Source organism: Anolis carolinensis, chromosome 4, assembly GCF_035594765.1.
Source record: "Anolis carolinensis isolate JA03-04 chromosome 4, rAnoCar3.1.pri, whole genome shotgun sequence".
Taxonomy (NCBI): domain Eukaryota; kingdom Metazoa; phylum Chordata; class Lepidosauria; order Squamata; family Dactyloidae; genus Anolis; species Anolis carolinensis.
The window spans coordinates 10,077,029-10,092,279 of record NC_085844.1 but is presented as its reverse complement, the minus strand read 5'-3'; the positions used below and the strand labels follow the sequence as shown (position 1 = coordinate 10,092,279).

Here is a 15,251-nt window from a genome sequence, read left to right as displayed (position 1 = left end):
ATTTTGAACAGGATGGGATATGCAACTCTTTCCCAAAGCGTTCCTTGCAGACACACACACACCCGTAGCCCAGGGGAAGGCAAGGCAGAAAGGCAAGCTTTTATTTTCCCGAAAGGAGTTGTATTTTGAACAGGATGGGATATGCAACTCTTTCCCAAAGCGTCTCTGGCAGACACACACACAAGGCAAGCCACAAAGGGAACCTTTTCTTTCCCCAAAAGGAGTTGTATTTTGAACAGGATGGGATATGCAACTCTTTCCCAGAGCGTCCCTGCAGACACACACACAAGGCAAGGCAGAAAGGCAAGCTTTTCTTTCCACAAAAGGAGTTGTATTTTGAACAGGATGGGATATGCAACTCTTTCCCAAAGCGTTCCTTGCAGACACACACACACCCGTAGCCCAGGGGAAGGCAAGGCAGAAAGGCAAGCTTTTATTTTCCCGAAAGGAGTTGTATTTTGAACAGGATGGGATATGCAACTCTTTCCCAAAGCGTCTCTGGCAGACACACACACAAGGCAAGGCAGAAAGGCAAGCTTTTCTTTCCCCAAAAGGAGTTGTATTTTGAACAGGATGGGATATGCAACTCTTTCCCAAAGCGTTCCTTGCAGACACACACACACCCGTAGCCCAGGGGAAGGCAAGGCAGAAAGGCAAGCTTTTATTTTCCCGAAAGGAGTTGTATTTTGAACAGGATGGGATATGCAACTCTTTCCCAAAGCGTCCCTGCAGACACACACACAAGGCAAGCCACAAAGGGAACCTTTTCTTTCCCCAAAAGGAGTTGTATTTTGAACAGGATGGGATATGCAACTCTTTCCCAAAGCGTTCCTTGCAGACACACACACACCCGTAGCCCAGGGGAAGGCAAGGCAGAAAGGCAAGCTTTTATTTTCCCGAAAGGAGTTGTATTTTGAACAGGATGGGATATGCAACTCTTTCCCAAAGCGTCTCTGGCAGACACACACACAAGGCAAGGCAGAAAGGCAAGCTTTTCTTTCCCCAAAAGGAGTTGTATTTTGAACAGGATGGGATATGCAACTCTTTCCCAAAGCGTTCCTTGCAGACACACACACACCCGTAGCCCAGGGGAAGGCAAGGCACAAAGGCAAGCTTTTCTTTCCCCAAAAGGAGTTGTATTTTGAACAGGAAAAACACCCACAGGACAGCCCTTTGCAAGTTTGCAACAACAAAACAAATAGAAAGACCTAAGACCCACACCACCAAACTCAGCCACAGACCACCCCACCTTTTCTCCTGTCCTGGTCTTCACACAGCCATGCTGTGACGCAGCAATGTTTCCTGCCTGCCTACACCAATGAATCTCTACCCTTCCACCCTCTCCAAAAGTCCCAGTGCGACTGAGCCACGAGGCGTGTGCACGCTGTTTTCATTAAGCACGTCCTACCAGCCCCTCCCCCTGGTTAAACGTGCTCTCTGATTGGCTACAAGGGGCAAACAACACACTAGATTGCCCCAGTGGACTTAAAAAAGTTTGGATGATTTGACAAAGCATTTTTTAAAAACGAAAAAAAAGGCGCCATTACGGAAAACGGCCAATTGCGGTTCGAAACCGCGATATCCAGGCGTGTGGACAGCCAAGATTCAATATTGCTTCAAAAAATCCGAAAAAAACGAATCAATAACGGTAAACGGGGAAAACGAATTATTTGAGCAAGCCTAGTAACAGCATATACTAACTTGGATCGCTAGAGTTCTGCACATTATTATAAGGAATGCCAAAAGCCCACTCATCTCAACTTGATCTGATAGAATTCTGTCTTGTTCCTATCTACTGGAAGCCAAAGCAATAGATATTAGACCTAAGACCTATTTGGATTCAGCCTGCAAAGAGCAAGACGAGGGAGCAACTTAAAGTGGAATCAATAGTTAGGTAGCTCCCCAAATGACTATCTACTGAAAGGGAAACCTGAGACACATGTACACACTCCTTTTCAGACCTTGAAGTGAAAATAAAGCTCCCAGGTCAACCACAAACACAGAATTCTTATCAATTCCTGGGATCTATTCTTCACCAAATGCATCTCAAGGCATACATTGAAACTTTGACTATATCTCCTCTGCTATCTGCCAAGTGACAGGCTATTTAAAAAACTACTAAGAGCCAATAAACTTCTTCAGATAGTGTTGGGCAGGCAAAAAGAAAATGCAAAAAAGAATAAAATTCTCTAGCTCCAAGGCAACCATCAATGCTCTTATGGCCCTGGCGGCAGGAGAGTTAGCTTTTCTGTTTCATGTCAGGAGCGACTTGAGAAACTCCAAGTCTCTTCTGGTGTGAGAGAATTGGCCGTCTGCAAGGACATTGTCCAGAGGATGCCCAGATGTTTTCATGTTTTTACCATCCTTGTGGGAGGCTTCTCTCATGTCCCTGCATGGAGCTAGAGCTGATAGAAGGAGCTCTCCTCGGGTTGGATTCGAACCTGGCAGCCATCAGATCAGCCACCCAACCTTCAAGTCATCAGTCCTGCCAGCACAAGGGTTTAATCCACTGCGCCACTGGGGAGGTCCCACGGAGGGTTAGTTGAGAGCAGAAGAGACTGTGAAGAAGGGGGCAAAAAGGATCTTCTTGCCCTGCCTCCCTCTCCTCTCTATTATGAAACCCAAGCACCCTTATCCCTGGGTCTCTGCCATAGAATCATAGAATCATAGAATCATAGAGTTGGAAGAGACCTCATGGGCCAAGAAGCAGGAAATTGCATTCAAAGCACCCTCGACAGATGGCCATCCAGCCTCTGTTTAAAAGCCTCCAAAGAAGGAGCCTCCACCACAGTCCAGGGGAGAGAGTTCCACTGCCGAACAGCCCTCACTATGAGGAAGTTCTTCCTGATGCTCAGGTAGACGTCATCAAAGCTGGCCACTCAGTGCTGCTTGCCTCACAGGACCAGGGTTCATGCCCCAAGAATGAACTGGAGAAGGATTTTTTTCCCCTCTGATGTCTCCTCTGGACAGCAAACCCCAAGACACTGATTTTTCTTAGGACAGTGGTTCTCAGCCTGTGGGTCCCTAGATGTTTTCGCCTTCAACTCCCAGAAATCCTAAGAGCTGTTAAATTGGCTGTGATTGCTGGAAGTTGTAAGCCAAAACACCTGGGGACCCACAAGTTGAGAACCACTGTCTTAGAATTTTCTCCAACAACTGCACAGCCACACATCTTTAGGGCAACACAACAGGAAGAGTAGCAAATTGCAACCTTTTCTGCCATGAAAGATGGGTCACATAAAGGCTATCCTATTGAAGTTAGATCAAATGATTACATGTATATGTTATGTAAAGAATATTTCCCAATTTCCTCATTCTTAGAAAGGATGGCTTGACACCACAGATGAAAAGAATATTCATTTTCTTAAAAAGAGTTTTCCATTTATTTCATGGTGCTCTATCAGGTAGAAGCAGGGCAGCCCTAAAGCATTTCATTTGAGCACAAATATATATGTGTGTGTACATTTTTCTGCAAAGCAAATGCTTTTTTGACATGAAACAGATTTTTGCTGAAAATACCTTTTTTTGCACAAAATATGGGAGACTGGTGGGAAAGGCATTGCTCCAGACACTTTGATGAAATGTGCTATAGAAAGGATGAGATACAGCAGTGAATCTTGCCCCTGATATTTTGTCTCTTCTGGCTGTTTCTATTCTGATGTCCATTGCATAGACAGGTATAAAGATTCTCTTTCAGGAAATTACGTTAGCAGAAGTTCAGAGATGCATATCAGAGCATTCTACAAGTCTGCAGAGAAAGTTACCATGTTCAAGCAACATGGTGGGAGATGCTATCATGTCTATTGGAATGAAACAAAAAAAGACGAAACCAAAGGTAGCAATAATATATTGATTCATTATAACCAACTAGAATCATAGAATCCTAGAGCTGGAAGAAACCTCATGGGCCATCCAGTCCAACCCCCTCCCAAGAAGCAGGAAAATCGCATTCAAAGCACCCCCGACAGATGGCCATCCAGCCTCTACTTAAAAGCCTCCAACAAAGGAGCCTCCACCACACTCCAAGGTAGAGAGTTCCACTGCTGAACACAGGCTTCACAGTTAGGAAGTTCTTCCTAATGTTCAGGTGGAATCTCCTTTCCTGAAGTTTGAAGCCATTTTTCCATGTCCTAGTCCCCAGGGCAGCAAAAAACCAGTCGGCTTCCTTCATCTGACTTCCCCTCATATATTGATACATGGCCCTCATCATGTCTCCTCTCAGCCTTCTTTCTGCAGGCTGAACATGTCTAACTCTTTAAGTCACTCCTCATAGGGCTTGTTCTCCAGACCCTTGATCCTTTTAGTCACACTCCTCTGGACACATTTCAGTTTGTCAACATCTCCCTTCAACTGCGGTGCCCAGATTTAGACACAGTATTCCAGGTGTAGGTCTGACCAAGGCAGAATAGAGGGGTAGAATGACTTCCGTGAATCTAGACACTATTTATATAGACCAGAATTCCATTGGCTTTTTTTGCCGCTGCATCACATTGTTGGCTCATGTTTAACTTGTTGTCCACGAGGACACAAACATCTTTTTCATTTCTTTGCATTTGCCTAAGTGGAGTATCTTGCATTTGTTCCTGTTGAGCTTCATTTTGTTAGTTTCAGACCATCTCTCTATTCTGTTAAACCCTTGGGTTAAGCCCTTGTGTCAGCAGGACTGCTGACTGACAGGTCAGTAGTTCAAAGCCGGGGAGAGCAGATTAGCTCCTTCTCTCAACTCCTCTTACTATCCTCTTACCTCAAACTTTTCTACTTGTATAGCAGTAGCAGCCAGTGGAACATGACAGATGAGAGGGATACAGCAGATAGCCTCTAAAACAAGAGGAATCAAATGATCAATGTACTGGTGAATAAAAGCTATGGATTGGGAATGGGATTCATCATTAGAGAGCATATTTCAGAACAGTAAAGAGACTAGTACTGAGAAATGACAGGAAGAAGGACAAGAAAGATACATGTTATAGGCATCATTCCTAACAAGGCAGGTCTACTTTATCCTGAATCAGGCCATTGGTCCATCAGGCTGGCTCCTGTCTCTCCAGTTTATGACTGACTGCTCAGGCTTCTGATTGTTCCCTAAAATCAGAGGCTAAAGGAAAAACTTCCCAACCCAAGAATCCCAAATCCTCTGACTACAAATACCAAGGATTAAACTTGCAATCTTTACAGAACTTGGAAGCCTGCAGAAGAGAAGGGTGAGAGGAGACATGATGGCCATGTATAAATATGTGAAAGGATGTCATAAGGAAGAGGGAGCAGGCTTGTTTTCTGCTGCCCTGGAGACTAGGATTTCATGGAGCCATGGGTTCAAATGAAAGGAAAGGAGATTCCACAACATCAGGAAGAACTTCCTGAACATGAGTGATTCATCAGTAGAACTCTCTGTCTCAGAGTCTAATGGAAGCTCCTTCCTTGAAAGCTTTTAACCAGAGGCTGGATGGCCATCTGTCAGGGGTGCTTTGATTGAGCTTTACCTGCATGGCAGGGAGTTGGACAATATGGCCCATGCGGTCTCATCCAACTCTATGATTCTATTATACTGTGTAATCACAAGTTACAAAAAAAACTTACTTGTTTCCAGCAGCTAAGATATTGCTAGGTTACATTTTTAATGTAATCAAGAATAATGGCACTTCTTGTATGCTTAAAAGGACATGGTTTCATTAAATGCGGAAGGAGGTGTGCTTTCTGTCAATTGCCTGTTCATGTTGTGTATCATTCTCATCTTCTCCGTATGTATGTAGCTTTCTAATCAACTACTGTGCTTCTCTGAAACAGGAAAATGTAAATACACTTTTTATGAATGTAACTGCCGATATTTACTAATTTGGAGCAGGAGGATATAACTAGAGCCATAGACAGTAGGTTCTATAAACTAACATTAAATGCTTTGGATTTCTGACAGAGAAGCACATTTTTCAGTCATGAATTCCATCACTCAGATACATAGAGAAGAAGTACAGAGAGCTGGGATTCCAAACTGTTTTGATTTTAAGAGAAAAGAAAGAGAAATAGCAAGAAAAGACAGCAGAAATACACCCTCACAAAACTCAGTAAAGAGAAATGATCAGATGTGCTTCAAGTCCAATATGCTGTTTCCTACAAAAACCTCTCAGAAGTCTATGATCAGGAAAGCAAGTCATCTATGAATGCAAAAGTCATCATCTATTATTGTTCTTTGGCAGCAACTGGTATTCAATCCTGTTCAAGTCTATACTGGAGTAAGTACAACGGAATTCATTGCAATGCCCTGTGCTTAACTATTGCAGGTTAGATGTCCATATTTTATTTGCTGTAAATTTTATTTTATAGCTACACTTACCTTATAAAGCTTTCAGTTGAGGAAGTAGTGACAGGAGAAAGGAGATGAGGGTTTCAGGAGTCACAAGGCTTCAGAAACATATCTCATATCTGTTTGGCTACACTCTCTATGTAGCCTTCCCACCAATAATATCTATGCCATCTGTACTGACCGTTATTAAAGTAGAACAAAGATAAAGGATATGAGGAGGGGGGAGCATGATATTCAAATGTCAAAATAGCATAGCCTTCCACCAACCAGAGCCTAAATGTTCACTAAGATGAACACATTTTTCTTTTTAAAAAATTATAAATGGGGAATGGAGCAAATTTTAATTTATGGAGAAAATTTTGGTCTGAAATGAAGTAGGAAAGAGTTTGGTAGGTGACAAAAGAATACTAATATGAACAAGTTTTATAGTCTGAGATGGTACTGTTCCAGAAGCATTCAATCTATATTAGTGAACATATAGGCAAGTCCAATGAATTCATAGACTCATAGAGACCAGAAGGACATCCAATGCAGGAATAGACAACAAATGGGCTCCCAACAATTTAGGACATCATCAGAAGAAGGTCCAGAAGCTGTGGGAAAGTAAGGGACAGCAAGGAATGTCCTATTTGGAGTACAAAATTCAGAAATAGAGCTAGTGGAAGCAAGTAGATTTAATGTCAGTAGGCAGGAAATCTGTTCTGAGTTGCAATCCAATGCATTATCCAAGGTGCTGAACCTAGTGCTGGGAAATAAGATTCAGCACTTTGGACAACTCCTTTCAAGTGTGGGCAAAGAGTAGAAGCAACACCGTGCCTTTCAGAGTGCTGTTCTAAGTGGATTCATATTTTGAATATCACTTCACAGGACTTGTGTGTGCTAATGTAGATTGAAAGAAAATAGCAGTTCTCAATATTATTGTATTACAATTTGCTAGATTTCATTATTCAGCTTTCTGTATTAAATTCTTTTTATATGTACATTGCCTGAAGTAATCATAGAGCATGAGACAATCCAATATGAACTAAGTAAACTCCTGTACTTCTCAGCTGTCATATGATCCCTGCCTCTTCCCTTCTCTCCTCATGAAATAAAGAATGACTACTGTTGTCAACAGGCATCCACGCTCTCATCAGCATAACAATTTAAGTATGTTTTTTTATTATCGTCCTTATAGCATATATCTCTTGAGCTGACATTATACTGCATGTAAAATAAAACAAGAATAAAATACACTGATTAAGCAGAATGAATACTAATAGATATAAGGAATATAGAAACCAGCTAGATGGGGTATATATAATAGCACTCTAACTTCCATGGCTTCATCATCGAAAATCCAGCATTTGCAGTTCCATGAGTTAGTTCTTAGTCTTTTCAGAGGACTGTAATGTTGCAGTTGAGGGGCATAGCTAATACTTCAGAACATAGGATTAGAATTCAACACAATCTTAACAGATTAGAGAGATGGGCCAACACTAACAAAATGAAGTTCACAGGGATTAGGCAGGAAAAATGAAATGCAAAGATAAAGAATGGAGGATGCCTGGCTCGACAGTAGTACATGTGAATAAAATCTTGGAGGAAGGGGAACATGAGCCAAAAATGTGATGTGACAGCAAAAAAAAAAGCCAATGGGATATTGGCCTACATAAACAGGAGTCTAGTGTCTAAATCTAGAGAAGTCATGCTACCCGTCTGCTCTGCCTTGGTCAGACCACACCTGGAATACTGTGTCCAGTTTTGGGCACTGTAATTGAAGGGAGATGTTGACAAGCTGGATTGTGTCCAGAGGAGAGCAACTAAAATGATCAATGGTCTGGAGAACAAGCCCTATGAGAAGCTACTTAAAGAGCTGGGCATGTTTAGCCTGCAAAAGACTGAACATTAGGAAGAACTTCCTAACCGTGAGAGCTGTGTTCACCAGTGGAAATCTCTACCCTGAAATGTGATGGAGGCTCCGTCTTTGGGTGCTTTTTAACAGAGACTGGATGGCCATCTGTCAGGGATGCTTTGAATGCAATTTTCCCGCTTCCTGGCAAGGGGTTGGACTGGATAGTCCGAGGGGTCTCTTCCAACTCTATGATTCTATAATTCTATGATAGCATGCTGGCTCAGCATGGATTAGCTTTTTGTCTTGACAAATCTAGCTTCCAATTATATCATAAAATTGTAAAGTTAAATCAGTACAAGGGGAATGGGCTTCCATTTTTGGTCCTACAATCATCTTCATATGGAGACTATGTGTCTGACCAGGAGAACTTCTTCTCTTTATGGTTCACATGGTTAATCATCCTGGTTCTTTTTGTTCTTGACAACAAATGTGTTAGTATGGAAGTATATTAGGAGTGAAGATAACACGATAAGCAAGTTGTATATACTTATAAAAGGTTGTAACAAATGTTATGTAACAAATGCACTCTCAAATTAATATACATATTTCACCACCCCCCTTGTTTGATGTATACCCCCGCTATAAAATTCAATAAAGATCAATTTAAAAAAACATACAAATGTTCTCCTGCTTGGACTTATTGCTGTCCACATGACAAAAGTGACAAAACTGGGAGCAATGGTGGAGATAACTTTCCTTTCATTCTCTCCGTGCACTGGCATAGCTATCAAGCAAATAGTTTTATTTTGCATGCCATGACAAAGAAGCACACTGGCATAGATAATAACAGCATATCTGTCAAAGCAGAATTTTGCAGCCCAATGCACCTCCACTTTCATACTCATGAATATGTTTAGGCGGATTGCCCACTCTCTCTGCAGCCTACATTATCACTAAAAACTCTTCGGAATATCAGTCTTAAGGTTTCTTTGGACTGATGCATTTTTTTCCTCCCAATTAGGAAATAAATCAGTGGATTGACACTGCTATTAATGCAGGCACCGATCAGAGATATACCCATATACATCTCATTCAGATATCCAAAAAAAATACAAATGAGCATAATACTAAGTGGAGTTCCAAAAAGGAGGAAGACAAGAAGAGTAATCAAGAGAACAGTGTAGAATCTTCCACGCTGTCGACGATGTAGGCTGCAGAACACTCTAATAAAAAGAACTGCAGTGGACATGATCACAAGTGGAGTACAAAGTATAAAGTTAATAATGCAGATGCTCTGACTGACTTTTAAATCCACATTTATGAAGACAAGTAGTCCAAGAAGCAGAGAGGGCATGATCCATAGAAGGACACAAATAATAGCAGAAAGGCATTCCGGTCGGTGACATCGATACCAGATTGGGAAAATGACAGAAAGACATTTCTCAATACTAATAGCTGTTAGTAGATATTGGCTACTGGAATAGGCAAGGAAGAAACAGAGTGCCAACACGGCAGAGGAATTACTTGTTTCTTCTACAAGGGAAAGTAAAGTCATGCAAAACAAACAAATGAGCACAGCAGAATCAGCTGCAGCTAGGTTCAGGACGTAGGTGGTGATGGGATTCTTCTTAATAACAAAACAGAGATACCAGAGGACAGTTCCATTACCCATCAGCCCCAGTGCACATGTTAAATAAAAGATGGAAATAAGAAACAATGTGACTGCATTTGTCCCCTGAAATATATCATCATAATCATCATAATCAGGGAAGGCTGAAGTGTTTCCTTGCTCTTCAAAACCTGCTTCCCTGTGAGTGAAAGGAAGTGAGGAAGTGCTGCTCAGGTGAGTCGTCATGAAATCTCTTTTCCTTGCCTTCTTCTTGGCTTCTTCTTTAACCACAAATTTATCCTGTGAACAGAAAGGGGTTGGGGAAATATAATTATCCTTTTTATTTCATTTTAATGGGAGTATTAGAACAACTATGACATGTGCCACGATCCTTCCTACCATAACAATGCCCATTATTGAGCTACATTGACTACTGTAGCCCTACACCAAATTAGGTCCCTCTTCCAGGAGCTGATTTCCAACCACAATCCCTAACTTCCACAATGCAACTAGCCTAGTGCTCTTATGATGTCTCCTAGAGGTTGTGACAACAGTAACAGCATATTTGAACTTAGAGAGCTCAAGTTTTGCACATTATTACAAGGAATGCCAAAAACCCAATCATATTAACTTGATCTGGTAGAATTCTGTCCTGTTCCTATCTACTGGCTGCCAAAGCAACAAATGTTTGACCAAAACACTATTTGGATTGAGTCTGCAAAGAGAAAGCAAAGGGAGCAACCTAAAGTGGAATCAATAGTTAGGTAGGTCCCCAAATGACTATCTACTCCCAAAGACCTATTCTTTGGGAGATCCCGAGGCGTACACTGAAATTCTTATATCTCCTCTGCTATCTGCCAAGTGACAGGCGATTTTAGAAACTACTCAGAGCCAATATAATGTTCCAGATAGTGTGGGGCAGGCATAATTAAATGTAGAAAAGAGAATATAATTCCTTCCTAGCCACAAAGCAACCAGCAATGATCCCATGGCCTGGAAGGCAGCAGGCTCAGCTGAGACCAGAAAAGGGTGTGAAGGAGGGGGCAAAAAGCATCTAAATAGCGTCTTGCCCTGCCTCTCTCTCCTCTCTCTTATGATACCCAGGCACCCTTATCCCATCAAACCTAGTCACTGCCCCTCAGTGCCGCTTGCCACACTGGTCTAGGGTTCATGTCCCAAGAATGAACTGGAGAAGGAATTTTTCCTCTGATATCTCCAATGGACAGCAAACCTCAAGTTATTGATTTGTCTTAGGCTTTCCTCCACACATTCTTGGGGCAACACAATTGCAACATTTTCTCCCACCAAAGAAAAGTCACATAAAGGCTGTCCTATTGAAGGTGGATCAAGCAATTACATGTATATGTTATATAAAGAAGACTTTCCAGTTTCCTCATTCTCAGAGAGAAGGGATGTCTTGACACCCCAGATGGAAAGAATATTCATTCTTCCAACTCTATGATTCTATAAAAATGGGGATAAGCTTTTTTTTCCACTGGGGAGTTATTAAATTGAACACCTAGGGCAATGGCAGTGGTGGTAACCAGGGCTGGTTGTCCCCCTGAGGAGGTAATGGCTGAATGATCCTCACTTTATCCATCTGTCACATCCAAATCAAATTTGGCTCACAAATGTGTTCTTGACTTATACTTGACTTATATTTGCAGTTGAATTAAACAAGAGTATGTATAGTAGATCACAAGAACTCATACTTCTTTGGACCAATCTGGAAGATACCTATCTTTAATTATCTTTAGAATTGTGTTGTGTACTTTTAAAGGTAAATCTATCACAGCATTTTCTTAACAAGATTTGTTCAGAAGAGGTTTGCCATGTCCTCTTCTGAGGCTAAGAGAGTTTGAGTGTCCCAGGTCAACAAATGGGTTTAACTTTAATGCCTGGTGTCCAGAGACATAGTCCAAGGCTCAAATCAGAATTCTCCTATGAAAAAGACAACTATTGACTTGAATCCTTTAGCCCTAAACATTTCTTGTCTATTTTTTCACTATGTCCACTCTTTGAATATGGTCAGTAGTACATCCTTCTGGTCTTTCCACAGCATACTGGCCTTCAGATTTAGACAGCAACTCTTATAAACTCTGAATATTGGTCATATCAATTTGTCCTAATGGGATGTTTTTGTCCAAAACAACTGGAACGGACTGGAATAGAAGAAGCAGCTCTAGAAGAGTAGCAAAAATACAATCTTCTGGAATTTATTAAATAGCTTTCACTAGCACATCCAATGTAAAGCAATATTGGGAGCTGTTGACAATAGAAGAGCAAAGAACGTGTCTTCTTACCTCAAAGTCTAATATTTGGGCTCAGTGGAACATTACAAATGACAGAATCATATTTGGAAGGCTCTGAAACAACAAGAACCAACTGGGACTGGATCAACATATGTTGGAATATTAGCTGTTAAGAGAATACAATCAACTATTATAAAAGAAAGAAAAATGGAAACGATAGAATTAGAGTTGCTTGAAAGAGAGAGATCATTAGGCATTCATTAATTTCAACAAGGGACGTTTCTACTGAATAGTTAGTTCATTAAGCTGTTTGCTGTCTGCTCCATCTTCTGGTATATCTTAAAATTACTAAAATGTAAAAGATCTTTCTCAGACATATCATCATCCAAAGCTTGCAAGATGATTGATGATGACAAGCTATTTGCAATCAATAACAACAGCAAAACTAAATCACAAAATCTTACTCCTTCTAGATGTGGCTCTAACTTGAAAAGTTATTTTTATAAGTACAGTGAGATGAGTAAATGGCAATGAAGGAAATTCCGTCTTTTAAATGCTGGTTCATGTTGTAACACATTTTGCATTTTGATGCAAATTTTTAAAGGAACTATTCCAGGTTCTTTTGGGAAATGGAAACAGAGAAGTCTAGTTTTCTAGTTATTTTTAAAATTAGATTATAAGAGCAACTGGGGTTTGTGGAAATGTAACTGTATTTTTCTAATGACAGAACATTTCAAATTCTGGAAGTTTAACAGACAAAAGTGCATGTTCTGTTAGTCAACTAGGGATTCCAGCACGCAGATACATAAAGGCAAAGTGCAAACAAGGTTTTAACAAGTTTGAATGTGTCCAAAGAAGGATGACTGAAATGGTAAAAGTCCCGGAAAACCATGTCCTATGAGAAGCAGATTAGGGAGCTGGGCACATTTCGCCTGGAGAAGAGAAAGTTAGAGGAGGCATGATATTCATGTTTAAATATTTGAAAGGTAAGGGCAAGCTTCTTTTCCACTGCTACAGAGACTAAGACATGGAGCAATAGAATAGAGTTTCTACCTAAACATCTAAGGAAGAACTTCATGACAATCAAAGCTGCAATGGTGGAATATGCTGCCTTGGAGTCTGGGAGAGTCTCCTTCTCTTGAGGTTTTTATACAGAGGCCAATAACGATCATAGAATCATAGAGTAATAGAGTTGGAAGAGACCACATAGGCCATCTAGTCCAACTCCCTGCCATGCAGGAAAAGCACAATCAAAATACCCCTGACAGATGGCCATCCAGCCTCTGTTTAAAAGTCTCCAAGGAAGGAGTGTCCACCACACTTCGAGGGCAGAGAGTTCCACTATTGAACATGGGGAGAGCTTCAATTGTGTATTCCTATATAGCAGAAGAAAGTTGGACTGGATGGCCTTGAGGTTTGCTCCAAGTCTATGATCTTATGAAAGTCCAATACATTTACAGTTCAAGGCAGGCTTTTGCTTTTTAGCAAAAAAAAGAATTAAGAGCCAGATCCCCCCCCCCCCGGACTAAGAAATAAGATGAGTAATCTGGAGAGTGAGCGCACAATTATACAAGCACACACTAAAGAGAACCATTCTGAAACAGATGCATATCCCATTCAAGTCAATAAGACTGTGAAGATTATGAGAAACCAATAGTCATTCCAACTGCTGCTTTGTAGCAATTGGTACTCAAGCACTTATTTCATCCTTCCTTTTCCCCTAAAGTTTCCATAATTACATAATTCAATATTCTCAATTTGTAGAATTTTTTTTAGAATATCAGCCTTACAGTGAAATCACATTTAGGTCTCCATAGAAATAAGCATGGCCTGTTTCATGTTTAGGATTGCAGCTTATAACTAACTTGTTATATAATTAATTTTATGGCAACACTCACCTTTTGAAGTTTCAAGGGCAAAAAGTGTTAAGAGAAAACAGATGTCTGTCTATAGCAGCAAATCCTTCAAGTAGATATGGATAAAGTGCCACCTTGGTCCCTCCAATCCCCAAAGAGTATCTCAGCTATCTGTGCTGACCGTTGTCAGACAAAGAATACAGATAAAAGAAAGGATGTGCAAGTTATTATCGAAGGCTGTCACAGCTGGAATGACTAGAGTGATGTGTGGTTTCCAGGCTGAATGGCCGTATTCTAGCAGCATTTTCTCTTGACGTTTCATCTGCATCTATGGCTGGCTTCTTCAGAAGATCATGATCATGACCCTGCCCCACAAGGCATTGGTGCTTTCCCCTCTCTGCAGAATGACTTTCAATTTAACCTTGAGGCATATCAAAATCCATAATTCTGACCCTGAAACCTTCCCTCAACTGATACATGAAGTTGACTTATATATGGCACTCTGTGGTTTTTTTGGGGGTTTTTTGGGGTTTTTTTAAAAAAAGGTCTGTAGCTTCTGATAAGGAAGTCTTGCTTTGAAAACATCTATATTCAACCATAATTCACATTTTTTTTCTAATCTATCATGTAATGTTCAAGTAGAGTCCAGATTAGCATGGGCCCACTTCCCTTTTTATTGATAACGAAATTCTCATGTGATTAACGTATGACAGGGAGAAAATTCAAGCCTCAGAAAACATTATACTGAGTTAATAAAAATATCTGATACAGAAACTTGAGGTGCCTCTAAACTATAGAATTAATATAGCTTTCACCACTTTAACTGTCTGTGTAACTGTGCAGTGTGGATACTCTCATTGTCTGCATTATTTTGGCATGACTTGGCTCTCCCTGCCCCTCCTAACTGCCTAAACTATAGTTCTAAAATATGAAGCTTAAGATACTGAATTGTCAGAAATCTCAGGCCTGAAAGAAAATTGCTACTGAAAGAAACTGGTGATGAAATAATTAAGATAAGGGCATGCTGCCAATATTATAAGTTCCTTAAAAGGCTCTGAAAGTTCACTCAACCACTCCACTTCTTCTTCCTGGAAGAGGAGGGAAGACAACACCAGATTCACAGAAACTCCATTCCTTTCCCTTCCTAAAACCTCCAGATGCAACTTATCATAAAACGTGCATGTGAAAAATGTCAAAAATCTTATTAGTCCAGAAAGCCATCTGAATGCGGTTATGGTGGAATTGCTTCAGACTACCAGAAGGCCACAGAAAGGTTAGTGTTGATTTCAGACTCATTCTAAAGAGAAAGCAAATTAGGTCTTTGGGGAAATCATCAGGACACTGAAAAACCTTAAACCTCTTTAAGACCAGCTACTATTATCATTATTATAATTTCCAGGCT

At 40.7% G+C, this 15,251-nt stretch overlaps 2 protein-coding genes across 2 annotated transcripts in view; both read right to left on the bottom strand.

The window, feature by feature from the left end:
* LOC103278481 (proto-oncogene Mas) overlaps nt 1-7,876 on the bottom strand; it is a 36,441-nt gene extending 28,565 nt beyond the window's left edge. Inside the window, exon 1 of the mRNA XM_016992793.2 lies at nt 6,329-7,876. The gene's annotated coding sequence lies outside the window, so the exon portion shown is untranslated. The remainder of the gene's footprint in view (nt 1-6,328) is intronic.
* Nucleotides 7,877-7,884: 8 nt separating this feature from the next.
* LOC103278480 (mas-related G-protein coupled receptor member H) lies at nt 7,885-12,613 on the bottom strand. The gene is made up of 2 exons (XM_008108320.3): nt 12,045-12,613; nt 7,885-10,041 (listed from the first exon to the last, which is right to left on the bottom strand). The coding sequence occupies exon 2, from the start codon at nt 9,985-9,987 to the stop codon at nt 9,046-9,048; it is 942 nt and encodes a 313-aa protein (XP_008106527.1). The 5' UTR covers nt 9,988-10,041; nt 12,045-12,613; the 3' UTR covers nt 7,885-9,045.
* Between the last annotated feature and the right edge of the window lie 2,638 nt (nt 12,614-15,251).

Bases quoted from the DNA above. Each gene is read 5' to 3' on its own strand.
- LOC103278480 (XM_008108320.3), bottom strand. From the start codon at position 9,987: ATGACGACTCACCTGAGCAGCACTTCCTCACTTCCTTTCACTCACAGG.